This window comes from Hylobates moloch, unplaced genomic scaffold (assembly GCF_009828535.3).
Source record: "Hylobates moloch isolate HMO894 unplaced genomic scaffold, HMol_V3 SCAFFOLD_4, whole genome shotgun sequence".
NCBI classification, from domain to species: domain Eukaryota; kingdom Metazoa; phylum Chordata; class Mammalia; order Primates; family Hylobatidae; genus Hylobates; species Hylobates moloch.
In genome coordinates this window covers 56,288,170-56,309,195 of record NW_026652279.1, presented here as the reverse complement: position 1 = coordinate 56,309,195, position 21,026 = coordinate 56,288,170, and the positions used below count along the sequence as shown (strand labels likewise).

The 21,026-nt window shown below is 35.8% G+C and overlaps 1 protein-coding gene across 4 annotated transcripts in view; it reads left to right on the top strand.

Annotated features, from left to right (window-relative positions):
• ALCAM (activated leukocyte cell adhesion molecule) overlaps positions 1–21,026 on the top strand; it is a 210,965-nt gene that overhangs the window by 162,856 nt on the left and 27,083 nt on the right. For 3 of the 4 annotated variants that reach the window (XM_032150267.2, XM_032150265.2, XM_058437561.1), the window contains exons 4-11: positions 3,143–3,207; positions 4,768–4,855; positions 5,827–6,009; positions 11,168–11,295; positions 12,852–12,984; positions 16,724–16,836; positions 18,647–18,782; positions 18,891–19,024. In XM_032150267.2, the coding sequence (XP_032006158.1) occupies positions 3,143–3,207; positions 4,768–4,855; positions 5,827–6,009; positions 11,168–11,295; positions 12,852–12,984; positions 16,724–16,836; positions 18,647–18,782; positions 18,891–19,024 (980 nt within the window). Of the gene's footprint in view, positions 1–3,142; positions 3,208–4,767; positions 4,856–5,826; positions 6,010–11,167; positions 11,296–12,851; positions 12,985–16,723; positions 16,837–18,646; positions 18,783–18,890; positions 19,029–21,026 lie in introns of all 4 variants that reach the window. The other variant, XM_058437560.1, reaches the window with a different exon arrangement.

Sequence of the window (21,026 nt, the reverse complement as noted above, 5' to 3'; positions counted from 1 at the left end):
GAGCTTAAAACAAAAGTATTAAAAACCGAAACCATTTGAGTCTTAGCATTATATATCATTGTTCAAGATATTGGCACATACTACATGTTGCCATGAATATCAGCTGCCCCCGTCTCCAACACACACATGCGTGCACACACACACACACACACACACACCTTGTAAACTACTATCGGATTTAGAATAAACACTGTAAGATATTTTTAATCTCCCTATTCTGTGATTTTAAGCTACCATAGTGTGGCCCTATTATAATATAGCTTCTAACTACTTAAGATAGCCAGGTCAGCAAAAAAGAAAATAAACAAAGGCATGATTTTTCCATTTGATAAATATTCAGTTGAGTGATTTAGAGAAACTTAGTCAAGAAGATTCAGAAGCAAAATTTGGCTTAAATCATTGCCCTTGACTAAATTACTTTAATGATGCAAGTAAATGAGTAGCATTGCTTTTCCTTTCAATTCTATACTTGCTTATGAATCTTTGAATCATGTTAAGATATAATTCACATAGACTATTTTTTTAACACCTTGGAATCAATATGCAATTTTGCTAAAATAGTACATGTCCTCTTTTATGGTCCTCCAACTAATACTCATCAATTGTTAGAACCTAATGTAAAAGAAAATTACATTCAAGATACATAGTTAATATAGAGGGCTCGAAACAAACACTTAAGGAGAAAATAACTCAGGAAAATGAAATAAGTATTACCATTACATTCACAATACTCGCTGTGACCCTCTTTTCCAAACAGACGAATCATAAAGTAAACATGATTAAACTTTAAACATCCTTTCATCAGGTTTCCTTAGGTTTGCTACAGTTTCATTTCATTGAAAAAATAAGGAATTTTATAAAGCATTTATGGCAACAAAACACACATGACCATGAGTAAAGGACCAAACATTGAAATACAAAGTGTTTGTGATTATGGGTGCATTGATAAAACATTACAGGGTTTACAAAGCAAAGGTATACATTTTCTATTAGAGAAAGAGTATGTGCACAACAGTCTTGATATTTTACTTTGGTGAACTGGAAAGTAGTGAAACTTGGCAAAGCGACCCACCAAATCTGTCTATTTAGAACCTAAATTTATGGGGAGAATTGTCAACTATCACCACATATTCCAGGCATAATACTCTTGAAGGAGAAACTAAGAATGTTTTGACCTTTTTTTCTGTTCATTTTGACTCTTCATTGGCCACATAAATTAACTGCATATATTACATCTATTGGGCTCTCAGAGAGGGTGTCACTAAATAACTGATTTCAGTTTCCAGAAAACTTTGACTTACTTACACCCCAAGAATTTTCTTTTTGTTTAAATATTTCAGATGCATTCCTCTCTCAAATGTATTAGATATTTGCCTTTTTAAAACATGGATTCCAAATAAGATTCAGTGTTTCATCAATAACTCAGAGTTGCAATTATGAATATTAATAACATTCTATTAAAATAGCGATAATGTCAAGGTTTACTCTTATGTGAAAGGCTTTAACCCCCACACAATATGTTTCCCAGAAACTGTTGTCTATTTTGAGAAGCTTTTTTTCTTGGTCAACTTTTTATCATTTTATAGTCACTATCCTACCAATCAGGTAGTCAAGTGTCACTTCTAGTTTGTGTTAATGTTCATTTTCTCTGTTGTGTCTTCCTATTTTTCTATATTTATTTTTTCTATTGTTCTATCTTGCTTATGCTTTGTTCCCAATCAGCGTATTTGGAAACTAGAAATCATTGTGAAAATTGTATTTGTGGAATTATATTTGAGAATTATATTTCTAGAATTATATTTCTAGAATTAATAGTTAAGTAGGCCCTCTTATAATTAAAGTGCATGAGTTCAACACATGGGAGAATTTATTATTTTTGTTCATTATTCTAATATCCAATGTAAAACATGTTTATGAGGGGAAATTAACTCTAGATATTAACCAAAAGAAGGTTACATTTGTTTCTCATACAGTTTAAAGATATCCATTTTGCTACCCCAGAGACATTTTGTCGTTTTCCTTGTTTTCTATAATGATCTGGGGAGGTAACATGTCTAATAACTGAATTCCAAACTGAGTAATAATTATACAAAAGCCAATTTAGTTTAGTTTGGTAATCAAAATTAAAAGTATTAGGTGGTAAACAATATAAAAGAAAAATTAGCTGATTGTTTAAATACATTTGTTTATAAGAAAATAGAATAATTTTGGTCCATGAGACTCACAAAAATCAGTGACAATGAGGCAATATACTTTTTGTATAAACTAATTGTTGGAGCTATTTAAAAAGCGTAAAATCCATCACTGATAGGAAATAGCAGCTAAGAATAAAATAACTTAAAATCAGTTTGAATAATAAATTGCTGCTGCAACTTTTAATCAATTGCTCTTGAAGTCTTTATTAAAATGTATGTTTCTTAGAACTTCCTATATTTAAAATGTTTTTGTCCATCATCTCAGGTTCCACACTTGAAAGGTTTTCTCACATTTACAGTTTCATGTTGTGACTTGGCTTAAGAGGTAAAGTTAGAGATATTTCGGAAATTTGGGTTTATAAATTCCTTAACTTGCTTTCTATTTCCCATGATTTTAGAACAGTGTTTCTCAAACTTTATGATGACTGAGAATCCCCTAGAAACTTGTTTAAAATGTAGAGTTATGGGATTTTTTTTTTTCAGGAATTCTGATTCAGTAGGCCAAATAGGGCTCAGAAATCTGAATTTTAAACAAGAACCTTTGTGATTCTGGTTCGTGTAAATTAATGTCTTCACTTAATGAGCTGGAAGTTACTGATAAGTAAGAAGTGCTCATGGTAATCAATTAGAGACAATATATCCTATGTAGGACATTGGCCCTTGTTTCACTATCAAATCCATATTCACTACTTATAAAGCATTCAGAAAGCATTATTGATATTTTATTCAAAGGAATTACAAGCACTGAAAATAATATTTAAGATAACAAATATTTGAAGGGGTAGATCTATAGATTCCCTAAATCCAGATTGTATAATGAAATCTATTTTTATTCTGTTGCTTATTCTTCTGTATTGAGTAAATAAATTGTTTTTGGTGTAAACCAAATCACAGAAGTCCCATTTTTCTTACATGTGTACTTAAAATCTTTCTCTGCTTAACTTTAGAACAACCATCTAAACCTGAAATTGTAAGCAAAGCACTCTTTCTCGAAACAGAGCAGCTAAAAAAGGTAAGAATTGTTTTTGATTAATACCTTTATTTAGCCAGTGTTGTAAGTGCCTTCTTCTGACCTTACATTCCAAGACAAGTAAGATAGGCTTTGCTCTTGTGGAGATGACAGTGTTGCAGCTACCAATCAGAAATTATGCACAAGGTACAGAGGATACAACATGCTCACAGTGTCAGGTGACCATGGGGACATCAAGGAAGGTGGGGTCATTTCTGGAAAGAGGAGTCTTTCTTATTTGAATTAATGGATTGTTTAATAGAAGGACAAAGCCAATTAGCATGATTCATGCCTGTAAGCCCAGCAGTTTGGGAGGTTACGGTGGGAGGATCACTTGAGCCCAGGAATTCAAGACCAGCCTGGGCAGCATGGCAAGACCTTGTTTATAAAAAATATTTAAAAGTTAGCTGGGCATAGTGGTACATGCCTGTGGTCCCAGCTGCTTGATAGGCTGATGCCTGGTAGGGAGGATTGCTTGAGCCTAGGAGGTCAAAGCTGCAGTGAGCCATGTTTGTGCCATTGCATTCCATTGTGGGCAACAGAGCAAGACCCTGTGTAAAAAAAAATAGAGAGAGAGAATGATGAAAGATGAATAGATTTTCACCAAGCCAAAGGTAGAAATGGCTTTCCAACAATATGAAATAATAGGATGTGAAAGAGAACGGTGTGTTTGGGAAACAGCAGATTTTGGCATTGATGAAACTGGGTGCCAAGACATAAAACAAGAAAGGATAGAAAGAGATGAATCTGGAGAGGCAAAGAAAAGCTGGATCATGACAAATCTTACATACTAAATAGGGAGTTTGGACTTTATTCTGTTGGCAAATTATGCTACTGAAAGATTGAAGTAAAGAGGTGAGATCAGATTCGAACAACGCATTAGCAGATATGTGAAGGGAAGCTGTATTAAAGTGGGGGACAAAGTTGGAGTTCCATATTGAATAATAATGTAACTAAAATATGAAAGTTTTCCTTTGTTGGGAGGTGGAAACCCAAGTTCTACATTCTTTGCATCATGTTAAATTTTACTGCATAAAATTATTTGATGAATATGAAATATTAAAGTTAAAATACATTTAAAGAAAGTGAAGGGAATTACAGAGTATGATAATATATATCATCTTGAAATATATGTAGTATGAAACTGGAGAGGCAGCCCCATTTTAACACCAAATTATTCTTCCGTATGAAGATCTATGATTAATGGTAATAGTCAGTAATAGTCAGTGTTAATAGAGTAATGTTATTCGGTTAATGTTAAAAATGAATAGTGTCAAAATGAATTTGGCAGTGCTTTCAAATGAATGTGATTCTATAATAGTGACACCATCCATTGCACATTTAAAAATGGTCAAAGTATATTTTCAAATAAATTGTTAAAAAACGTCTTAGAAAGACATTGTTTTTATACCAGAGAGCATACATTCAGTCTTTTGTCAGTGCTGGAAAATAAACTTGTCAAGAAACCTTTGGAATAACTCTGCATTGCCTGAGTTTCTGGAGTTTCCAAATTGACAGCCCCTGATTGAACCAAGGTAATAACATTGCCTTTTTATTTTGAAGTTGGGTGACTGCATTTCGGAAGACAGTTATCCAGATGGCAACATCACATGGTACAGGAATGGAAAAGTGCTACATCCCCTTGAAGGAGGTGGGTATGAGGGCAGGGGCACAGGGAGTACATTCAGAGGACCTGTTCTGACTTTCTTTTTTCTAGGTGTTCTTTAAGCCAGTGGTCTCCAACCTTTTTGGCAGCAGGAACTGGTTTCATGGAAGACAATTTTTCTTTGGATCGGGGTGGGGGGATGGTTTCAGGGTGATTTACAGGCATTATGTTTATTGTGTACTTTATTTCTATTATTATTACATCGTGATATATAACGAAATAATTATGCAACTCACCATAATGTAGAATCAGTGAGAGCCCTGAGCTTGTTTTTCTGGAACTAGACAGTCCCATCTAGGGGTGATGGGAGACAGTGATAGGTCATCAGACATCAGATTCTCATAACAAGTATGCAACCTACATCCCTCATATGCACAGTTCACAACAGGATTTGCATTCCTATAAGAACCTAATTCCACAGCTGATCTGACAGGAGGAGGAGCTCAGTCAGTAATGTGAGCCATGGGGAGTGGCTGTAAATACAAAAGAAGCTTCTTGTGGTTGCCCACTGCTCACCTCCTGCTGTGTGGACCAGTACGAGTCCTGGGGATTAGAGACCTGCGCTTTAAACTATTCAGGATCTAAATACGTTGCCCTCTTTTGAGCTATGACTCTTACGCTCTGTTACTTTAAGTATGTACTAAATTAATATGTGATTTTTTAAACATCATTTTCAGCCCTTGTACAGAAGAATCAAGAGCAGAGAAAATAATTTCTGTATATGGCATGATCTAGAAGTTAATTAAGTGAGTGGGAAAAGGGATTCCAGGATTCTGTTTCTATGTCTCTGATTCACGGTTTTGAGACGACATCTAACCTCACTACATGTCAATTTTCTCTCCTGCTAAATACAGTTAGAAGGAAAAAACCACTTCTCAAAGGTGTGGTGCTGTTTCGTTAAGGATTGTGATTGTCAGATGAAAGACCCTATCATCAGTGTTCTTTATTTTCTTCAGCGGTGGTCATAATTTTTAAAAAGGAAATGGACCCAGTGACTCAGCTCTATACCATGACTTCCACCCTGGAGTACAAGACAACCAAGGCTGACATACAAATGCCATTCACCTGCTCTGTGACATATTATGGGCCATCTGGCCAGAAAACAATTCATTCTGAACAGGCAGTATTTGATATTTACTGTAAGTAATTCAATATATAATTATGTTATTTAATGTATTAGAAATAATATTCAAATGCTATTAATCTTTGAAGTCCCAATCCAATTATTCTTTGAATTCTGCTTCCAATCTGCACCCCAAATTGACGGCACCCAAATAATCTCTTCCTCTTTAGGAGACCATAGCATGAATAAACATTTATCCATCCTGTAATATCTTTCACTCTCTACTTTTTATCTATGAGTGTCTCTTCTGAATTCCACTACACACTAAGTTCCTTAAAGATAAGATCTATAACTGATCATTTTCTGGATGAATGACAGACAAATATAGACTTATGACTGACTGGCTTTCTAAATAAGAGATTACCATTTTAATGAAGAAATTTATTTTAATAATGAGATCAATTGCATAAGTTTGATAGGATGTTGTATTACAAGACATTTTACGTAACTAAATTGTGTATCTGAAATGGAGTATTTGTCTACAAAGGAATCTTCATGGTCATCTGTTCTAACGTCATTATTTTAGTTAGTAAAGTGAGGCACAGAGTCTTGCCCTAAATTAGCTGTAGATATTAGAATAGAATCTTTTTCTCCATTGCTGTGCTTTCCTTGTAAGACAGGTGCCAAGATAATCTAATGATTAGGAGCAAAAATGCTGGAATTCTAGTCCCAGCATTATCAGCTACCATTTCTTGAAAAGCAGCTTAATTACTCTACATCTGTTTTCTTACTTTGAAATGGGAAAAAATGTAATACCTAACTGATAGTGTTGTTATAGAGAGTAAGTGAAATCACAAATCAAAAATAGCATGCTACATCACACATTAAATTGTCATTATTAAGTACTTTATTATTATTACTATATGGTCATTATCACAATATAAACATAGAGCTGAAGATATTGGGGGGGAATGCAATAAAGGATTTTCTTATTATTATTAATTTATCTAAAATTTTTGTGATACTGGCATGTGTTCTACAGTAACCTAGCACTTCTACATCTATTTTAGAGAAAAGCCAGGAATGTGTGCTGAGCCTTTCGAGAGAATCACCTCACCTACATTTCTCTTTTTGGTTCCCTAGGGCACGATATCTTATATGGGAACAAAAGTGAAATTCTTCCAAAGTTGCCCTAATATTAAAAGGTAGTTTTGCCTTAAACTTGGGAAATAAGTTTCAACTTGATTTAAGCCCCCAAAATTAATATTTCATTATGTATAGCTTATCTAAAATCAAACTTTTTTTTTTAGGTGAAGGCAGAATTCTTTCTTTTCTTTTTTTTTTTTTTTTTTTTTTTGTGAGACGTAGTCTCACTCTGTTGCCCAGGCCAGAGTGCGGTGGCATAATCTCAGCTTACTGCAACCTCCACTTCTTGAATTCAAGTGATTCTCCTGCCTCATCCTCCCAAGTAGCTGGGATTAGAAGCACGTGCCACCACACCCTGCTGATTTTTGTATTTTTAGTAGAGGTGACGTTCCACCGTGTTGGCCAGGTTGGTCTCGAACTCCTGACCTCAGGTGATCTGCCCACCTCAGCCTCCCAAAGTACTGGGATTACAGGTGTGAGCCACCAAGCCCGGCCCAGAATTCTTTCTGTTAGAAATATTCAGTTAGAAATAAACCATATTGGTGTAAGTGTAGGTATACAAGACAGGAGAGAACATCAAGATAAGTAATAAGAATTGGGAAATTGGCTTCAGAAAGAACAGAAACATCTGTGAGTGTGAGGCATGCACAGTTGGGTAGACAGAGAAGTTCTTGAATGGATGCGAAGAAAATGATTTTATCATGCTGGCTGTGTAAGGTGCACTTGGCATGGCTTTTAAGAAGCACAGTGGGCTTCATTGTGAAAACACGAAGCACAAAGAAGCAGTTTAAGACAGTCCTCACGTTCAAGGAGTGTACTACTCCAATAGAGAAACAAGACATCTACATCAGAAGGAAATTGCCAATGCAAGGTTGTAAGGGTAAAAGCCTCAGGAACTCAGTATTAAGAGTCTTGAGGGCTCAGGTGCGCAAGGACAGTGGTTCTCAAACTGTAGTGTGCATCAGAAGAACATGAAGGACTTGTTAGAGCACAGATTACTGCACCCTGGCCTTGAGTTTCTGATTTAGTGGGTGTAGGAAGGTGCTTGACACTCTGCATTTGTAACAAATTCCCTGATGGTGCTAATGCTGCTGATCTGAGGACTACTAGTGGAGAACCACTGCTCTAGGAAGACTTCAGAGAACAGAAGGAGAGTGCTAAATGGAAAAGAGAGACGAGTCCATTTCAAGAAAAAAAAAATTGGCCAATTCATCTTGAGAAAGCTAGAGACAAATGTACCAGTCCACTCCTTTCTTACCCTATTCAATCAGTAATGAGGTTTTAGAGAATCTAGCTCTTTAATCTTTGTTTTGATCTGATTTCTGCCTTCTGACACTGCCTACATTTATGCCACCATTCCTCATTGCCTGTATTTCTGCAATGGATTTCAAAGTAGTATTTTTCAAATAATTGCAAAATAGTATTTCTCTTGTCTGCCCACCATTCTCTGTTCACCCCCAAATAAACCGCCATCCAAACTGCTGTCAGAAATATTTTTCTAAAACACAAATGTGATAAAAACTTCTCAGTGACTCCCTAGAGCTCTCAGATTAATATCCTTCCCCCTCCCCCAATTGCAGTATGCCTTGAGTTCATTTCAGCCATGGTCCTACAGTATGTCTCAGCCCTCATCACTGCCTGTATCCATTGTGGTCTGTTCTACTTTCCAGATTCCTTCTGTAGGGTAATACTTACATGCCTATGCATATGCTGCCATTTTCCCACCTTTATCATTTAGCAAACACCCATTTATGTGTCAAAACCCAGCTCCAGGGTCAGTTCCTCCAGGAAGCTTCCTAGTCTCATGTATTGATGGCTACCAGGATCCCTATGCTTGTGTCATATGCAGGTTTTATGTGGTCATACTCTTAATTATTAAGTTTGGTGTCTTTACAAATAGAGGAAACGTTCATTGAGGCAGGGTTTTCAACTTTATAATTCCAGCACTTAAGGCCTGCACAATATAGATGCCAAACAAATGAATAAATGAAGAAGGACTGTAGGATAAATAAATACATGAAAAGAAAATTTCAGTAGACAGTTTTAGTTATTTTGTAGGGGTTTATGTAGCAGAGTAAGAAAGAAGACTCTCACTTGAGCTGGGTTCAAGCCAAATTGTGGATACCAGGCTAAGGAGTTTTTATTTTTAATCTTCATATGTTGGGAATGCGTAACAGATTTTGAGTATCATTGTAATATTCAAAGCGCTACTTCAGAAAACTGATTCAGAGGAAATATATATGAAAGGATCAAAAGGAAGGAGACTCAAGATGAGGAACCAAGTGAAATTTGATGGCATTGCTTCAGGTATAGGTTAATTAGGACATGGACTAAGGAAGTGTTAGTGAGAATAGAAAGGGAGAATCAGACCCAAAATATATTGTAAAGTATTAATCATCAAGACATGGTGACTGAATGGATAAGAGAGGGCAAAGGAGAAAGCCAGGGTAATGGGCAAAAAGATGATTTACTAATGGGCAGAGTAAAATTCAAAGTCAGGGGCAAACACAGAGCAAGGGATCATTAATTTTGAGGTAAGCATGTTAGTGGACATGCAGAGAGTTACTGTCAAAACGCAAATGTGTTACATTAACCCTTTGATGACTCTCTAATACAAAGCGGAGCCTATTGAAAAGGGAATACAGAGAAGGGGAGTTTTAAAATAGAGAAAGAAGTCAGAGATTGCCATCCCTGGCTGTTCTGTTGTGTCAGCCTTGATCAGAGATGTGCCACAGTGACATGCCACAGGCCAAACATGAGCACTAGTCAGAGAAGGGCCAAGTAAGAAAAGCAAGAGAGGCCCAGAAACGGAAGGTCAGCAGGGCACCAAAACCAGATTTTATTTATTTTTCAACCTCACCGGGAATTGCTGGTTAGGAAACTACTTCAGGCAAATCCAGAAAAACAAATAAGAAGTGTATTAAATCAATCACCGTTTAACCTCAGAATATACTGGACAAATATTCAGAGATGCCCAAGCATAGAGAAAAGGCAAAGAAACAATCTATAACAACCTTCTATAAAGTTTTTTTATCTGCACTTTATCTATAGAAAGGTAAATAAATGACTGCAAGAGATAGAACAAAACCTCCAAAAGTATAACTTACTCATTTCACTTGTTAGCTAATAAAAAAAATAGGTTTTCATAGATAATTTTTAGTGTCACCAGTTTGGAAATATATACACATGCCTCAATAATTATTAAGTCCTGTGGAAAACATTCTATAAAGCATACCTTTGCATTATATGATTTCAAAATTTATTATTCATTGTATTATCTAGCAATATAACAAATGGATACGTTAGTGGATCATTTCTAATTGCCAGCACCGCTTCATTTTATTTCCTGTTTGCTAGATATGGTTCACTGTATCCAGCATTTAATTTCGTTAGCATTCTACCATTGAGTGCTGAAGCATACCCTTTAGCCCTATTTTCTCCATAAATATCACCAAAATGGAATGAAAGTTGCATCTTGGCTCCAATGAACAGGACAAAATTACAATACATTTACAGTCAGTCCTGTTGATCGTGTCAAGGATCTCCCTCAGTTCATAGGATTCATCTTTTTTTAAGCAGATCTTCTCTCCTGCATGCAGAAATCCTTGCTGGTATTGTTTAGCTCATGTCTCCTCTTTTTTTTTTCATATGAAGTATTATTATGCAATATGAGTACAGTGGTATCTAATAGCTTTAGCTATTTGCTAGCTGATTTTTGTCCTTCCAAACTATAAGATTCATATAATATGTAATTAAATTTCCCTATAATAAAGCCATGCAGTTTGATTGTTCCTGTGGTCTTTTATACATAAAATAATTACCACCATTCCTACCTCAGTTAAAGACATTTTGCTAAAAAGAAATTGATTTTTATGTAACAGAGTTTCTTTGTAGTTTGCCCTAACTAAGATTAGTACTTGTATAGCAAGTAGCTATTAGCTTCAATCCTTCTATAAAAAGGTATATTTAAGCAATTACCATTACTAGCTTCTTGAGAAAATTATGTATAATTTAGTCATTTACATTGTATGCACAGAGTAATTTGGTACTTGACAAAAATGGTTAACTTGTGTCTGTAACTCTTACAGATCCTACAGAGCAGGTGACAATACAAGTGCTGCCACCAAAAAATGCCATCAAAGAAGGGGATAACATCACTCTTAAATGCTTAGGGAATGGCAACCCTCCCCCAGAGGAATTTTTGTTTTACTTACCCGTAAGTGCTTAAGTATTACTTCAGCTGGATGACTATCATTTTATCCTGTTGTTTGACTTCTGGCTGCCATGAAGAATTGTACTTACATGGAAAGATTAAGTGAGAAAAAATGTTATTGCTGGCGACAAGAGACACCACCTATAAAATGTCATGTGGAAGCTTTTTCTGCACCTGCCAGTGTTCTTGCCTTTTTTCTCAATGCTGAGAGATTTCAAGGACAAAGAGAAAAAAAAAAAGCCAACCACAGGAAACCATAATTGCAAAAACTTAAAGTTTAATTATCCAAATAAACTGTAAGAATCTGCTCCTCAGAAGCAGATAACTCCAAAATGAAAACTGATGACAGTGGATGAACTGATGTGGATTCTAAATTGCCCACAACATTGCCCCGAACACACCTCTAACCCTCTGAAGTAGGGATAGTTCTGTTGCACGTTATATTTAGGATATGCTATGGCTCTTTTTTTGTTATTATGTATAATCTTGAAATGCCATTTCCTCAACTTTTCTCCATATCATAGCTGAAGGAAATGATATGCATAGAGGATACTTTGGAAAATTCCTCTCGGATGTGCTCTGCATGTCATAAGGATCTGGAAGCAGACAAGGAGAGAGCTCTCTCTGAGGACGCCTGTTTGCTCTCCCGTGTCTTTGTGTTTGACATCACTTTCACATTGAGGGAAGCCATAATGCAACTCAATACTGCATTTACTGCAGGGATGTGCTTACAAATTTCATCTACCACAGTACTCATTAGTATTTAAGAATGTCATTCACTACGTTATTCAGAAGACTAGTATAAGTAATTTCTTTATGCTGACAGAAAACTTTGTTTCTCCTAATAAATTAATTGCTGTTTTTGTTTCCTTTGCAAAGGAAAATTTAAAACTAATTAGGTTTCCGCTTTGGCTATCAGGGACGACAGAGCCAAATTTGTGTCTCAGTTTTAGCAATAATATCTGCCGAATATCCTTCTTTGTTAACATATATTATTCCTATATCATCTATATTTTTCCTAGTCTTAATTTCTTAATTTCTTTTCTTTTTCTTTCATCATTTTCTTTTTTTTCCTCTCCTCTCTTCCTTTCCCCTCTTTCTTTCTCATTCTTCTCATTTCATCTTTTCTTCCTTTTTACTTTCCTTCCTTCCTTTTTTCTTTCTTTCCTTTTATGTTTTTTCTTTTAATCTGGATATATAGCGTATTTCCTTTTAAGCTGCCTCAAATATTTTTGTCAAATTACATAAGGCATAAATATGAAAATAAAACATTGGACTTTTTAAAAATGCCCTTGAAACTTGAGCAAAAGCCATGCTGTCAATAAAATAAAAGTAATCAATAGAAAATAAATCAGCTCTCAAATTCCTACGATCCAAAATATTAATTATTTGCCCAGGAATCAGATGTTGGTAACACAAACTGTACTCTTTTTGTGTGATCAATGAAACACATTCCCTTTTTTATCTTACTTGATAAAATGCTATCTTCATCAAGAAATACAACTGTTCTCATTGTAGCGACCAAGTATAATCATCTGACATTTTGCCTCTATCAAAAGGGACAGCCCGAAGGAATAAGAAGCTCAAATACTTACACACTGACAGATGTGAGGCGCAATGCAACAGGAGACTACAAGTGTTCCCTGATAGACAAAAAAAGCATGATTGCTTCAACAGCCATCACAGTTCACTGTAAGTCACCTACTTCCTCATCAGCAGCTTCACCTCAAAGGCTTCTAATAGCTTAATGTAGCTATCTTTTCAAATGAACTGCAGGTATATCTTTCTTAAATAACTTGGTTGTAATAGATGCAGTAGAGAGAGAGCATCAGGATAAGCTCACCTTTGTCCAGATTTGCACTGCAATATTGAAACCTTGCATGGCTCTGATAACTGCAACTTTTGGCAGTGGTACATCTCTATCTTCTTTCTAAGTGTCTTCAATTTGTGGCGTCAATGAACAATACTCATATGGACCTTAAAGAAACAACTCTGTATATTTTAAGAAAACATTTCCATGTTCTTGAAGTGCACCAGCTTTGCAGTTGGCCCAGCATTATCATTTGTGTTACAGAATAAATTTAACACTCAAACTCAGGCAATACAAAGTTACTACAGACTCAGTTTTGGGAACAGGAAGTAGAGATCGTTAGACGTTATTTATTAGCTGAATGTACTCTATATAGAGGGGTAGGAAATTTCTGGAAACAGAACCTCTTGAAAATCACTGTGGACATAACTGTTTAACTTTTAATTTGCTTTTGATCTCCAAATACTCCAAAAGTTATATTTGCCTCGGTGTGACAGAAAAAGACACACATAAATACCAGACACTTAACTTGAGTTCTTTATGTTCTAATTCATGACAGTCCATATTATTGATGTACCCGATGAATCATGAAAACGGTAAACTAATTCATACCACACCCTGGTGACACTAGAATTCAGAGTGCTTTGAGCAAATGTCAGTCTTGCTTGGAGGTGTAGTACAAACTTCCTAATAAGTCCTTTGCACTCAACAGTACCATTAATAAGGTTTCCTCCAGACATCATCCACTACAATCCCACTGAGTATAAAGAGACTTTAGAAATTTTCTTGAGTACATAGTTCTAACTCTTTCATTTGACTCATAATACTTTAAAAACATGTGGGATATGAGCTAAAATTTTGAGAGAGATACAGGGGGGTGCATTGGGGAATAAAGCAACCAGATGGTTGCTTCTGATTGTCTGATGTTTGGAGTGCTCCCTTGAGAGCCCTGTAAAAATAGTGGACTGTTATGTTCACAGCTGGGCCATTTCTCCATTTACTCCTTGCTTATGTTGCTTGGGTTTGAATGTGTCTACCATCAGGGGCTAGTTACAGAGAAAGCAGTAGCTTCCAGTATAACAATATTATCCAGTCCTGTTCCATGAAAATAAAATAAAATAATGAAGAGAGAGAATATAGCCAGCAGATAGAAGCATAGGTGGAATAGCTCTCTATTATCATTGCTCATGATGTCTTTGGGCCACTAATCAATAATCTAGTGCCTTAGAGATGGTGTGATGTGCTTATTTTTAAGAGATGCAAGGTACACAGGTCTCTAAAAGAAGAGGACTCTTATTTACTTTACTTGTAGATAAGGCAGGGAAGGATAGATGGCAGACTGACAAAGCAAAAGACTTGGTTGCAGCCACGTAGTGCCTACATGTTTAGCTGTGATGGGGGAAAATTAAACAAAAGTGTGTAAAAGTTTAATTGGATTTTAGTGCATTTAATTAGATTTAAATGCATCTTGGTTTTGACAGGTACACTCTAACACAGGGTTTTAACTCTATTGCTGACTCTGTTCCTCCTCAAAAGCTGAAAAAAAGTATTTCAAGTAAATCAACATCTGATTCTAAATTATATGGAAACATAAAAATCCTATTTTTACCCACTTATCTTTGATTGCCTGCTTATTTTCCAAAAACAAGATTTGTTTCCTTTTCAAACATGTCTAAAGGAAGTGTGGGTAGAGAAGCACCAACCCATTCTTGCACATGTTTGCAGAATAGACTGCTCATCAAGTCTCACAGCCTACAAATTCCTAGTTGCTGATGAAAGTCACTGTTTCCCTGCCAATATATGCACACATAGAGTCTTCATCAGAGCTTTCAAAGTCCATCATTGTCCTGTAAAATTGTTTATCTCCTCTCTGGAAAATTAACTATCCAGCTAACAAAAACTTCTAACTCATCCAGAATAAAATTTTCATCTAAATACAATTCACCCAAATATTCCAAGGAAACTCCACTTTTCTACATGATGGTACATGGTTTAATATTAATGAGAAACTGAGAAAGCATGCTCCTTCCCTTCATTCATTCAATAGTAATGTTTGAGAGTCTACTAGGTGTCAGCCACTGTGGATATATCAGTGACAAACCAAGTCACAATCACTACCCTCATGGTGCTTTCAGTCTGATAGGAGAGACGAGCTTTAAAAATGATGTTGCAGTCAACAAGTTGCAGTTATGACATATTAAACCAAGGAGAAACTCGGAGTGTAATGGCAAGTCTTCATACTGTAGAACAAAGACACAACTCCTAGTGTGGCAAGCATGGTCCTCTTCAGTCTGGTCTCAATGAATTGTGTGAGTTTAACTTCCATGAGTTGTCACCACTTATACCCAATTACTCACCATTACAAAATCTGCCAAGCTTTCTCATGTCTTTGCCTTTGCTTATGTGACCAAAGTTTTCCTTGCATCTTCCCCTATCAAAGTCCTTCTCAACCATCAGAGGCCATGAAAATATAGTGTTCCCTTTACAAAGCCTTTATTACTGCTTTGAAACCCAGTTTGGCTCTGTTCTCTATACTTCCATTAAGTCTTCATTTGTACCTCTGTTTCTAGCCTGCCTTTCATCTTTCAACAAATATTTATTGAACTCCAAATCAGTGTCAGGTTTGCTTCTAGGTGCTGATTTTATGGGCTGTGTGTTATAGTCAGCATAGTACCTCTACCTCATTGACTTATAAGGTCATTATTTATCTCTGCATCTCTCATCAGTGCTTGAGACGTAGTAGCTGTACAATAAATACTTGTTCAATTGAGTTGGAATTTTCTCATACAGATCAGACTATGACAGTAAGATTTTTATAAAAATTGTTTTCCATCAACTGGATGAGAAATGGAATAGCACTTTTTTTTATTATACTTTAGGTTTTAGGGTACATGTGCACAATGTGCAGGTTTGTTACATATGTATCCATGTGCCATGTTGTTTTGCTGCACCCACTAACTCGTCATTTAGCATTAGGTATATCTCCTAATGCTGTCCCTCCCCCCTCCCCCCACCCCACAACAGTCCCCGGAGTGTGATGTTCCCCTTCCTGTGTCCATGAGTTCTCACTGTTCAATTCCCACCTATGAGTGAGAACATGCGGTGTTTGGTTTTTTGTCCTTGCGATAGCACTTTTTAAAAATATCTGCTGCTATAGTAAATTCTCTCTGAAGAAACACAACTACTATCTCATGGTTTTTCAATTTATCACTTGCTGTCTAAAGATGCTTGATTTTCCAACATTTATGCCTTACTGTCTCTTTATATAATATTTACCTAGTCATCATCTTTATTTTCTTCCAGAAGTGACTTGATTTTTTTTTCTTAAGGTGATAGACCCTAGGGGAATATTTATATCCCCTCAAAATATCAATCATGTTAACTGCAAATAAATGGATAATCAATTAGATTGACCATTCTCTTGTCTAAACTAGTCTCAAGGCTGGCTTGAAAAACTAGGCTAATCATGCTATAGTCCAGTTATTTTAGTCATATAAATCAGTTCTGAATGTTCAAATGCAGTTAGAAGAAATTTATTTTCTTTCATCTTTTCTTCTCCAAAATATTTTGACTATCTTACATTTCAGAGTTAGCATTTTGAACAGATTTTCTGCTTCACAGATTTGGATTTGTCCTTAAACCCAAGTGGAGAAGTGACCAGACAGATTGGTGATGCCCTACCCGTGTCATGCACAATATCCGCTAGCAGGAATGCAACTGTGGTATGGATGAAAGTAAGCAATATTTTGGTACTACTCTGCTGTTTGGATTGATTTCTTTTTAGGTTTCTTATGCCCTTTATATTGTATTCAAGTAGATATATTCATGGATGTGTTTATATACCAGCTCTCTGTCTCTCTGTGTTTCTGATAAGAGAAATAAAATAACAATAAAATTTTAGAGGTGCTCAACAGGTTGACATCCATAATTGGTGTTCTGAAACTTAGTTTGGGGTGTTATGTCAATTATGTGTATATACTAATTATACACACACCACACACATGTGTGCACATACGAACATAGTTATATACCACAGGGCTTAACAGTTTAGTGTGTTTTTGCCCACATTATCCTTACATGATATTTACAACAACCCTGTGAAATATAAAGATTATTATTTTCCCCACATCCTTCATATAAAGAAATTGAAGGGAAAGAAATCAGAAAGCTCGTAACTGACAGAGTAAAGACTCAAGGCCAGACCTTACTGAGTATAAATACTATGCTTTGATAAGACACCTTTTGTCTCTCTGCTGCTGAGACCACTCTTAAGTTTCTGAAAACAGGTTCCACTGGATCAAGAGCTCCTAGAAAGCAATCCCTTTTATCCCTGAGCTATAGTAGAATACCTGGAACATAGTAGGAGTTAATTCAGTATTTCCTGAACAAGTACTTATACTCTTGTAATTGTCTGAAATGTAGGCCATTGGCTATCCTTTTAGAGTAAGGAAGTGTGACTGATAATTGGCGATTTGAGACAAGGTTATCACCAAAGGAAAAGGTTGTGATTGTGATCCCTTCACTTAAACACTTGGCTGGTATATCCAAACTCCCAGTGCATTTGTTACCAGAGCATAACATGTGACAAGAACCCTTAACCCATGGTGGGTTTAGAAAACACACATACCATTTGAAATAGGAGTTGACAAGAATTATCTTTATAAGAAACTGTGGAGAAATATTTTTTTCTAGAGATTCTTTTTGATGGAAATATATTGATGAAATTATTTTGTATTGCTTTACTGCCTGCTTTTTGATCCTTTTTAACACTCAATCCTCTGTTACTTGTTGTCTTACTCTGTGAGCTCAGTTTCTTATTCTACCCTCTTTCAGCCACAGCCTCATCATAACTTGTTCACTAAAATAAATTGCCACTTCCTGTGCTGCAATCTAGCATGATACGTTTGTAGTAATCAGTGATCACAAGGCTAGATAAGTTCTAGGCAACTAGACTAATTCATAATCATTTGAACACTCATTGCATGTTTTACTATAGGACTAGAGAAACTAAGTTTACTGTGGTTTAAACTGTTTTTACATCAACTGCAATCACTGTTATGAATGAACTGTCATGAACAGCTCATGTATTCAAAATAGTGATGATCAGTATTCCCTGATTATTGGTTAGTTAATGGAGAATGGGAAAAAATATCCTAATGGACAAAGACCACATAATCTTAGGATTGTGTCTAGTTGCCTGCTTATGATCATTTCAATTCCTGACGTAATAGGATTATTTTCTGTATATCAGGCGATTTTTTAAAATTAAATGTTACATTTTCTTTGTTCATAGAAATTGGAATAGAACACTTTCCAAATTATAAATTCAGTAAATGAAAGAGCCTGAAATAAGAATCTGACATGTCTGACTCTAAAACCACAAAAGAAAAAGGAAATCTATTTTGAAAGCATCTGAAGTTAAGAAAAAGAAGTTTGCAGTTATATTATTCCCAGAGGAATAGTTTTAGGCTTAATTATTATCTAATAAATACACTGAGAATTTTAATTCTGCCACATGAGATAATTTACTTTTTATTTAATCAGGATAACATCAGGCTTCGATCTAGCCCGTCATTTTCTAGTCTTCATTATCAGGATGCTGGAAACTATGTCTGTGAAACTGCTCTGCAGGAGGTTGAAGGACTAAAGAAAAGAGAGTCGTTGACTCTCATTGTAGAAGGTAATAAAATACTTGGGCACTAATTCAAATTATTCTTTGAGAATTTTATACCTGGTTCCTTTTATGATCTCAGTTCAACATCTTATTTTAATTGTAATGATATTTCAGGCAAACCTCAAATAAAAATGACAAAGAAAACTGATCCCAGTGGACTATCTAAAACAATAATCTGCCATGTGGAAGGTTTTCCAAAGCCAGCCATTCAATGGACAATTACTGGCAGTGGAAGCGTCATAAACCAAGCAAGTATTTGTCTTCTTGTTCTATGCTGCACTTTGTCCAATGTGTTTTTTGTTTCTTCACGAGCCTACGCTATAGGTTGGTTTATTACCACATAAAATTTGCAGTGTATAGATTGGTTTGTTACCACATAGAGTTTGCAGTACATGCTCAGAGGAAGCTTTTGCTAACTTCTTAATTTTCCCAGAGGAAGAACATGGCTCAAAGAGAAATTTTATCCCAGGGCCATGGAGAAGGGAAGAATCATTGTGTCATGGTCAGTATCTGTTTTTAAAAGAATATAAATTGGGTATTACTTCATGATCATTCATTCCTGAAATTTGAGTGATTAAAACATTAAGATATACACTTTTCTGCAAAATAAGCTCATGCATCTCAGTATAAGTGGACTCTAATACTGTTCTCAACTAATGCACATTAAGGGTTATTTCTTCTTAAAACTATGTCTTCATGTAGGGATGGTGGAGAAGAACACAGTTACTGCTTATGAATGTGTGGTCTGACATGCCTATGCAGTGCTAGGGCCAGAATAAGGCAAGCTACATATATAGTGTCTAGGATGTGCCCTTCTAAACAAAAGGGTCATAAACCAGACCTCAGTATTTGTACCTTTTTATTTTAGTAATAGTAAAGGGTTAAGGATTTGTTAACACTACCTGTTATTTTCTCTTACTATTAAGTCTTTGACCCTCCCCCTAAAGGAAAGATGAGAATCTGGTCTACCACTAGGGATTCAGAACTGTAATCCCAGTAAATTGCCAGTCTGCTTGGGTTGCTGACATACTTGTTAATTCCATTGTTCTCTACAACAGTCTTCATGTCTCCCTCTTAGTATAATCTGTAAAGGCTTCTCAGGAGCACCCAGAGGTACCAATGGATTATTTGAATCTTCTGTGCTTCTCAGATTTTGACCCAGATGAAATTTGAGAAGACATATATAAAGCAAAGAGCTGCAAATTAATTTTAAGTTAAAATCTCCACTCTTCCTCTGTCCAGGGAAGTTGGGCTACTGAGCCACCTTACGCCATGCAGTTTTGCAGTGCAAAGTGGATTTTGGCTCTTTCAACTATAGATGATGCATGTGTAGCTGCATAACTCTAGATATAGAAAGCCATCAAAAGAGTAGGCACACTTGAAGTGAATGACTTCTGATTTGGTTAAGTGTGATGGGGACACACAGTAAGAAAGCATATAAGAGGAGGCAAAGAAGCTCTGGGCTCCTTAAACCTAGGAAAATACAGTTTTCTTGATTTGGAATAAAGACTTGAACCATCTAAATTGCCGACAATGTGCAGATCTATTTTTAGCATCAAAAATGGTTGTTTCTTTTCGACTCTATAGTTTTTGCTCTCTAGTTCAATTAAGTGATAAGTGCAGCAAAGAAGAACCTTCAGGTACTGGTAATACAGACATAGAAAACAGAAACATAAGCACACAGTAAATTTTTGATTAATGAAAAGATATGAAGATTTAAAAGACCAACCTAGAAATGAGAAAATATATTTTGTAGAGTTTAAAGTAACAAAAACAAAGATTCAGTGAGAAAGTCAGATGAAAAATGCTAGTACGAAGTGAAAAAATAGCAGGTAAATTTAGTATGAGGATAAAAATAATAATGCCATCTTTCACTGTCAAGGAGAAAGATTGATTCTGGCCCACTGGGTGATATGTTATTTTTCTTGTTCTGGGTTTGTGCTGATGCATCCATAATCTTTTATTTGTTCCCTTCTCAGATACATGGTGAATCTGTTATTTAACAACTACAAGATATCTCTGCCCCTCCTCCACCCCCAGCAACTAGAAGATACCCAAAACAGAAGAATAGCTCTTGTCCTCAAGGCACTTACCGTGTAGTTGAGGAGAAAGCAAACAATATAGAAAGAGAAAAATGTAGGGAATTAGTTCATAAGATGACCGAGAAAAGAGTGCAAGTACATTATTTGTCTCAACCTTGTTGGGTTTAGGAGTCAAATCCTAGGGATGAGATTAAAGTAAATTGTATTT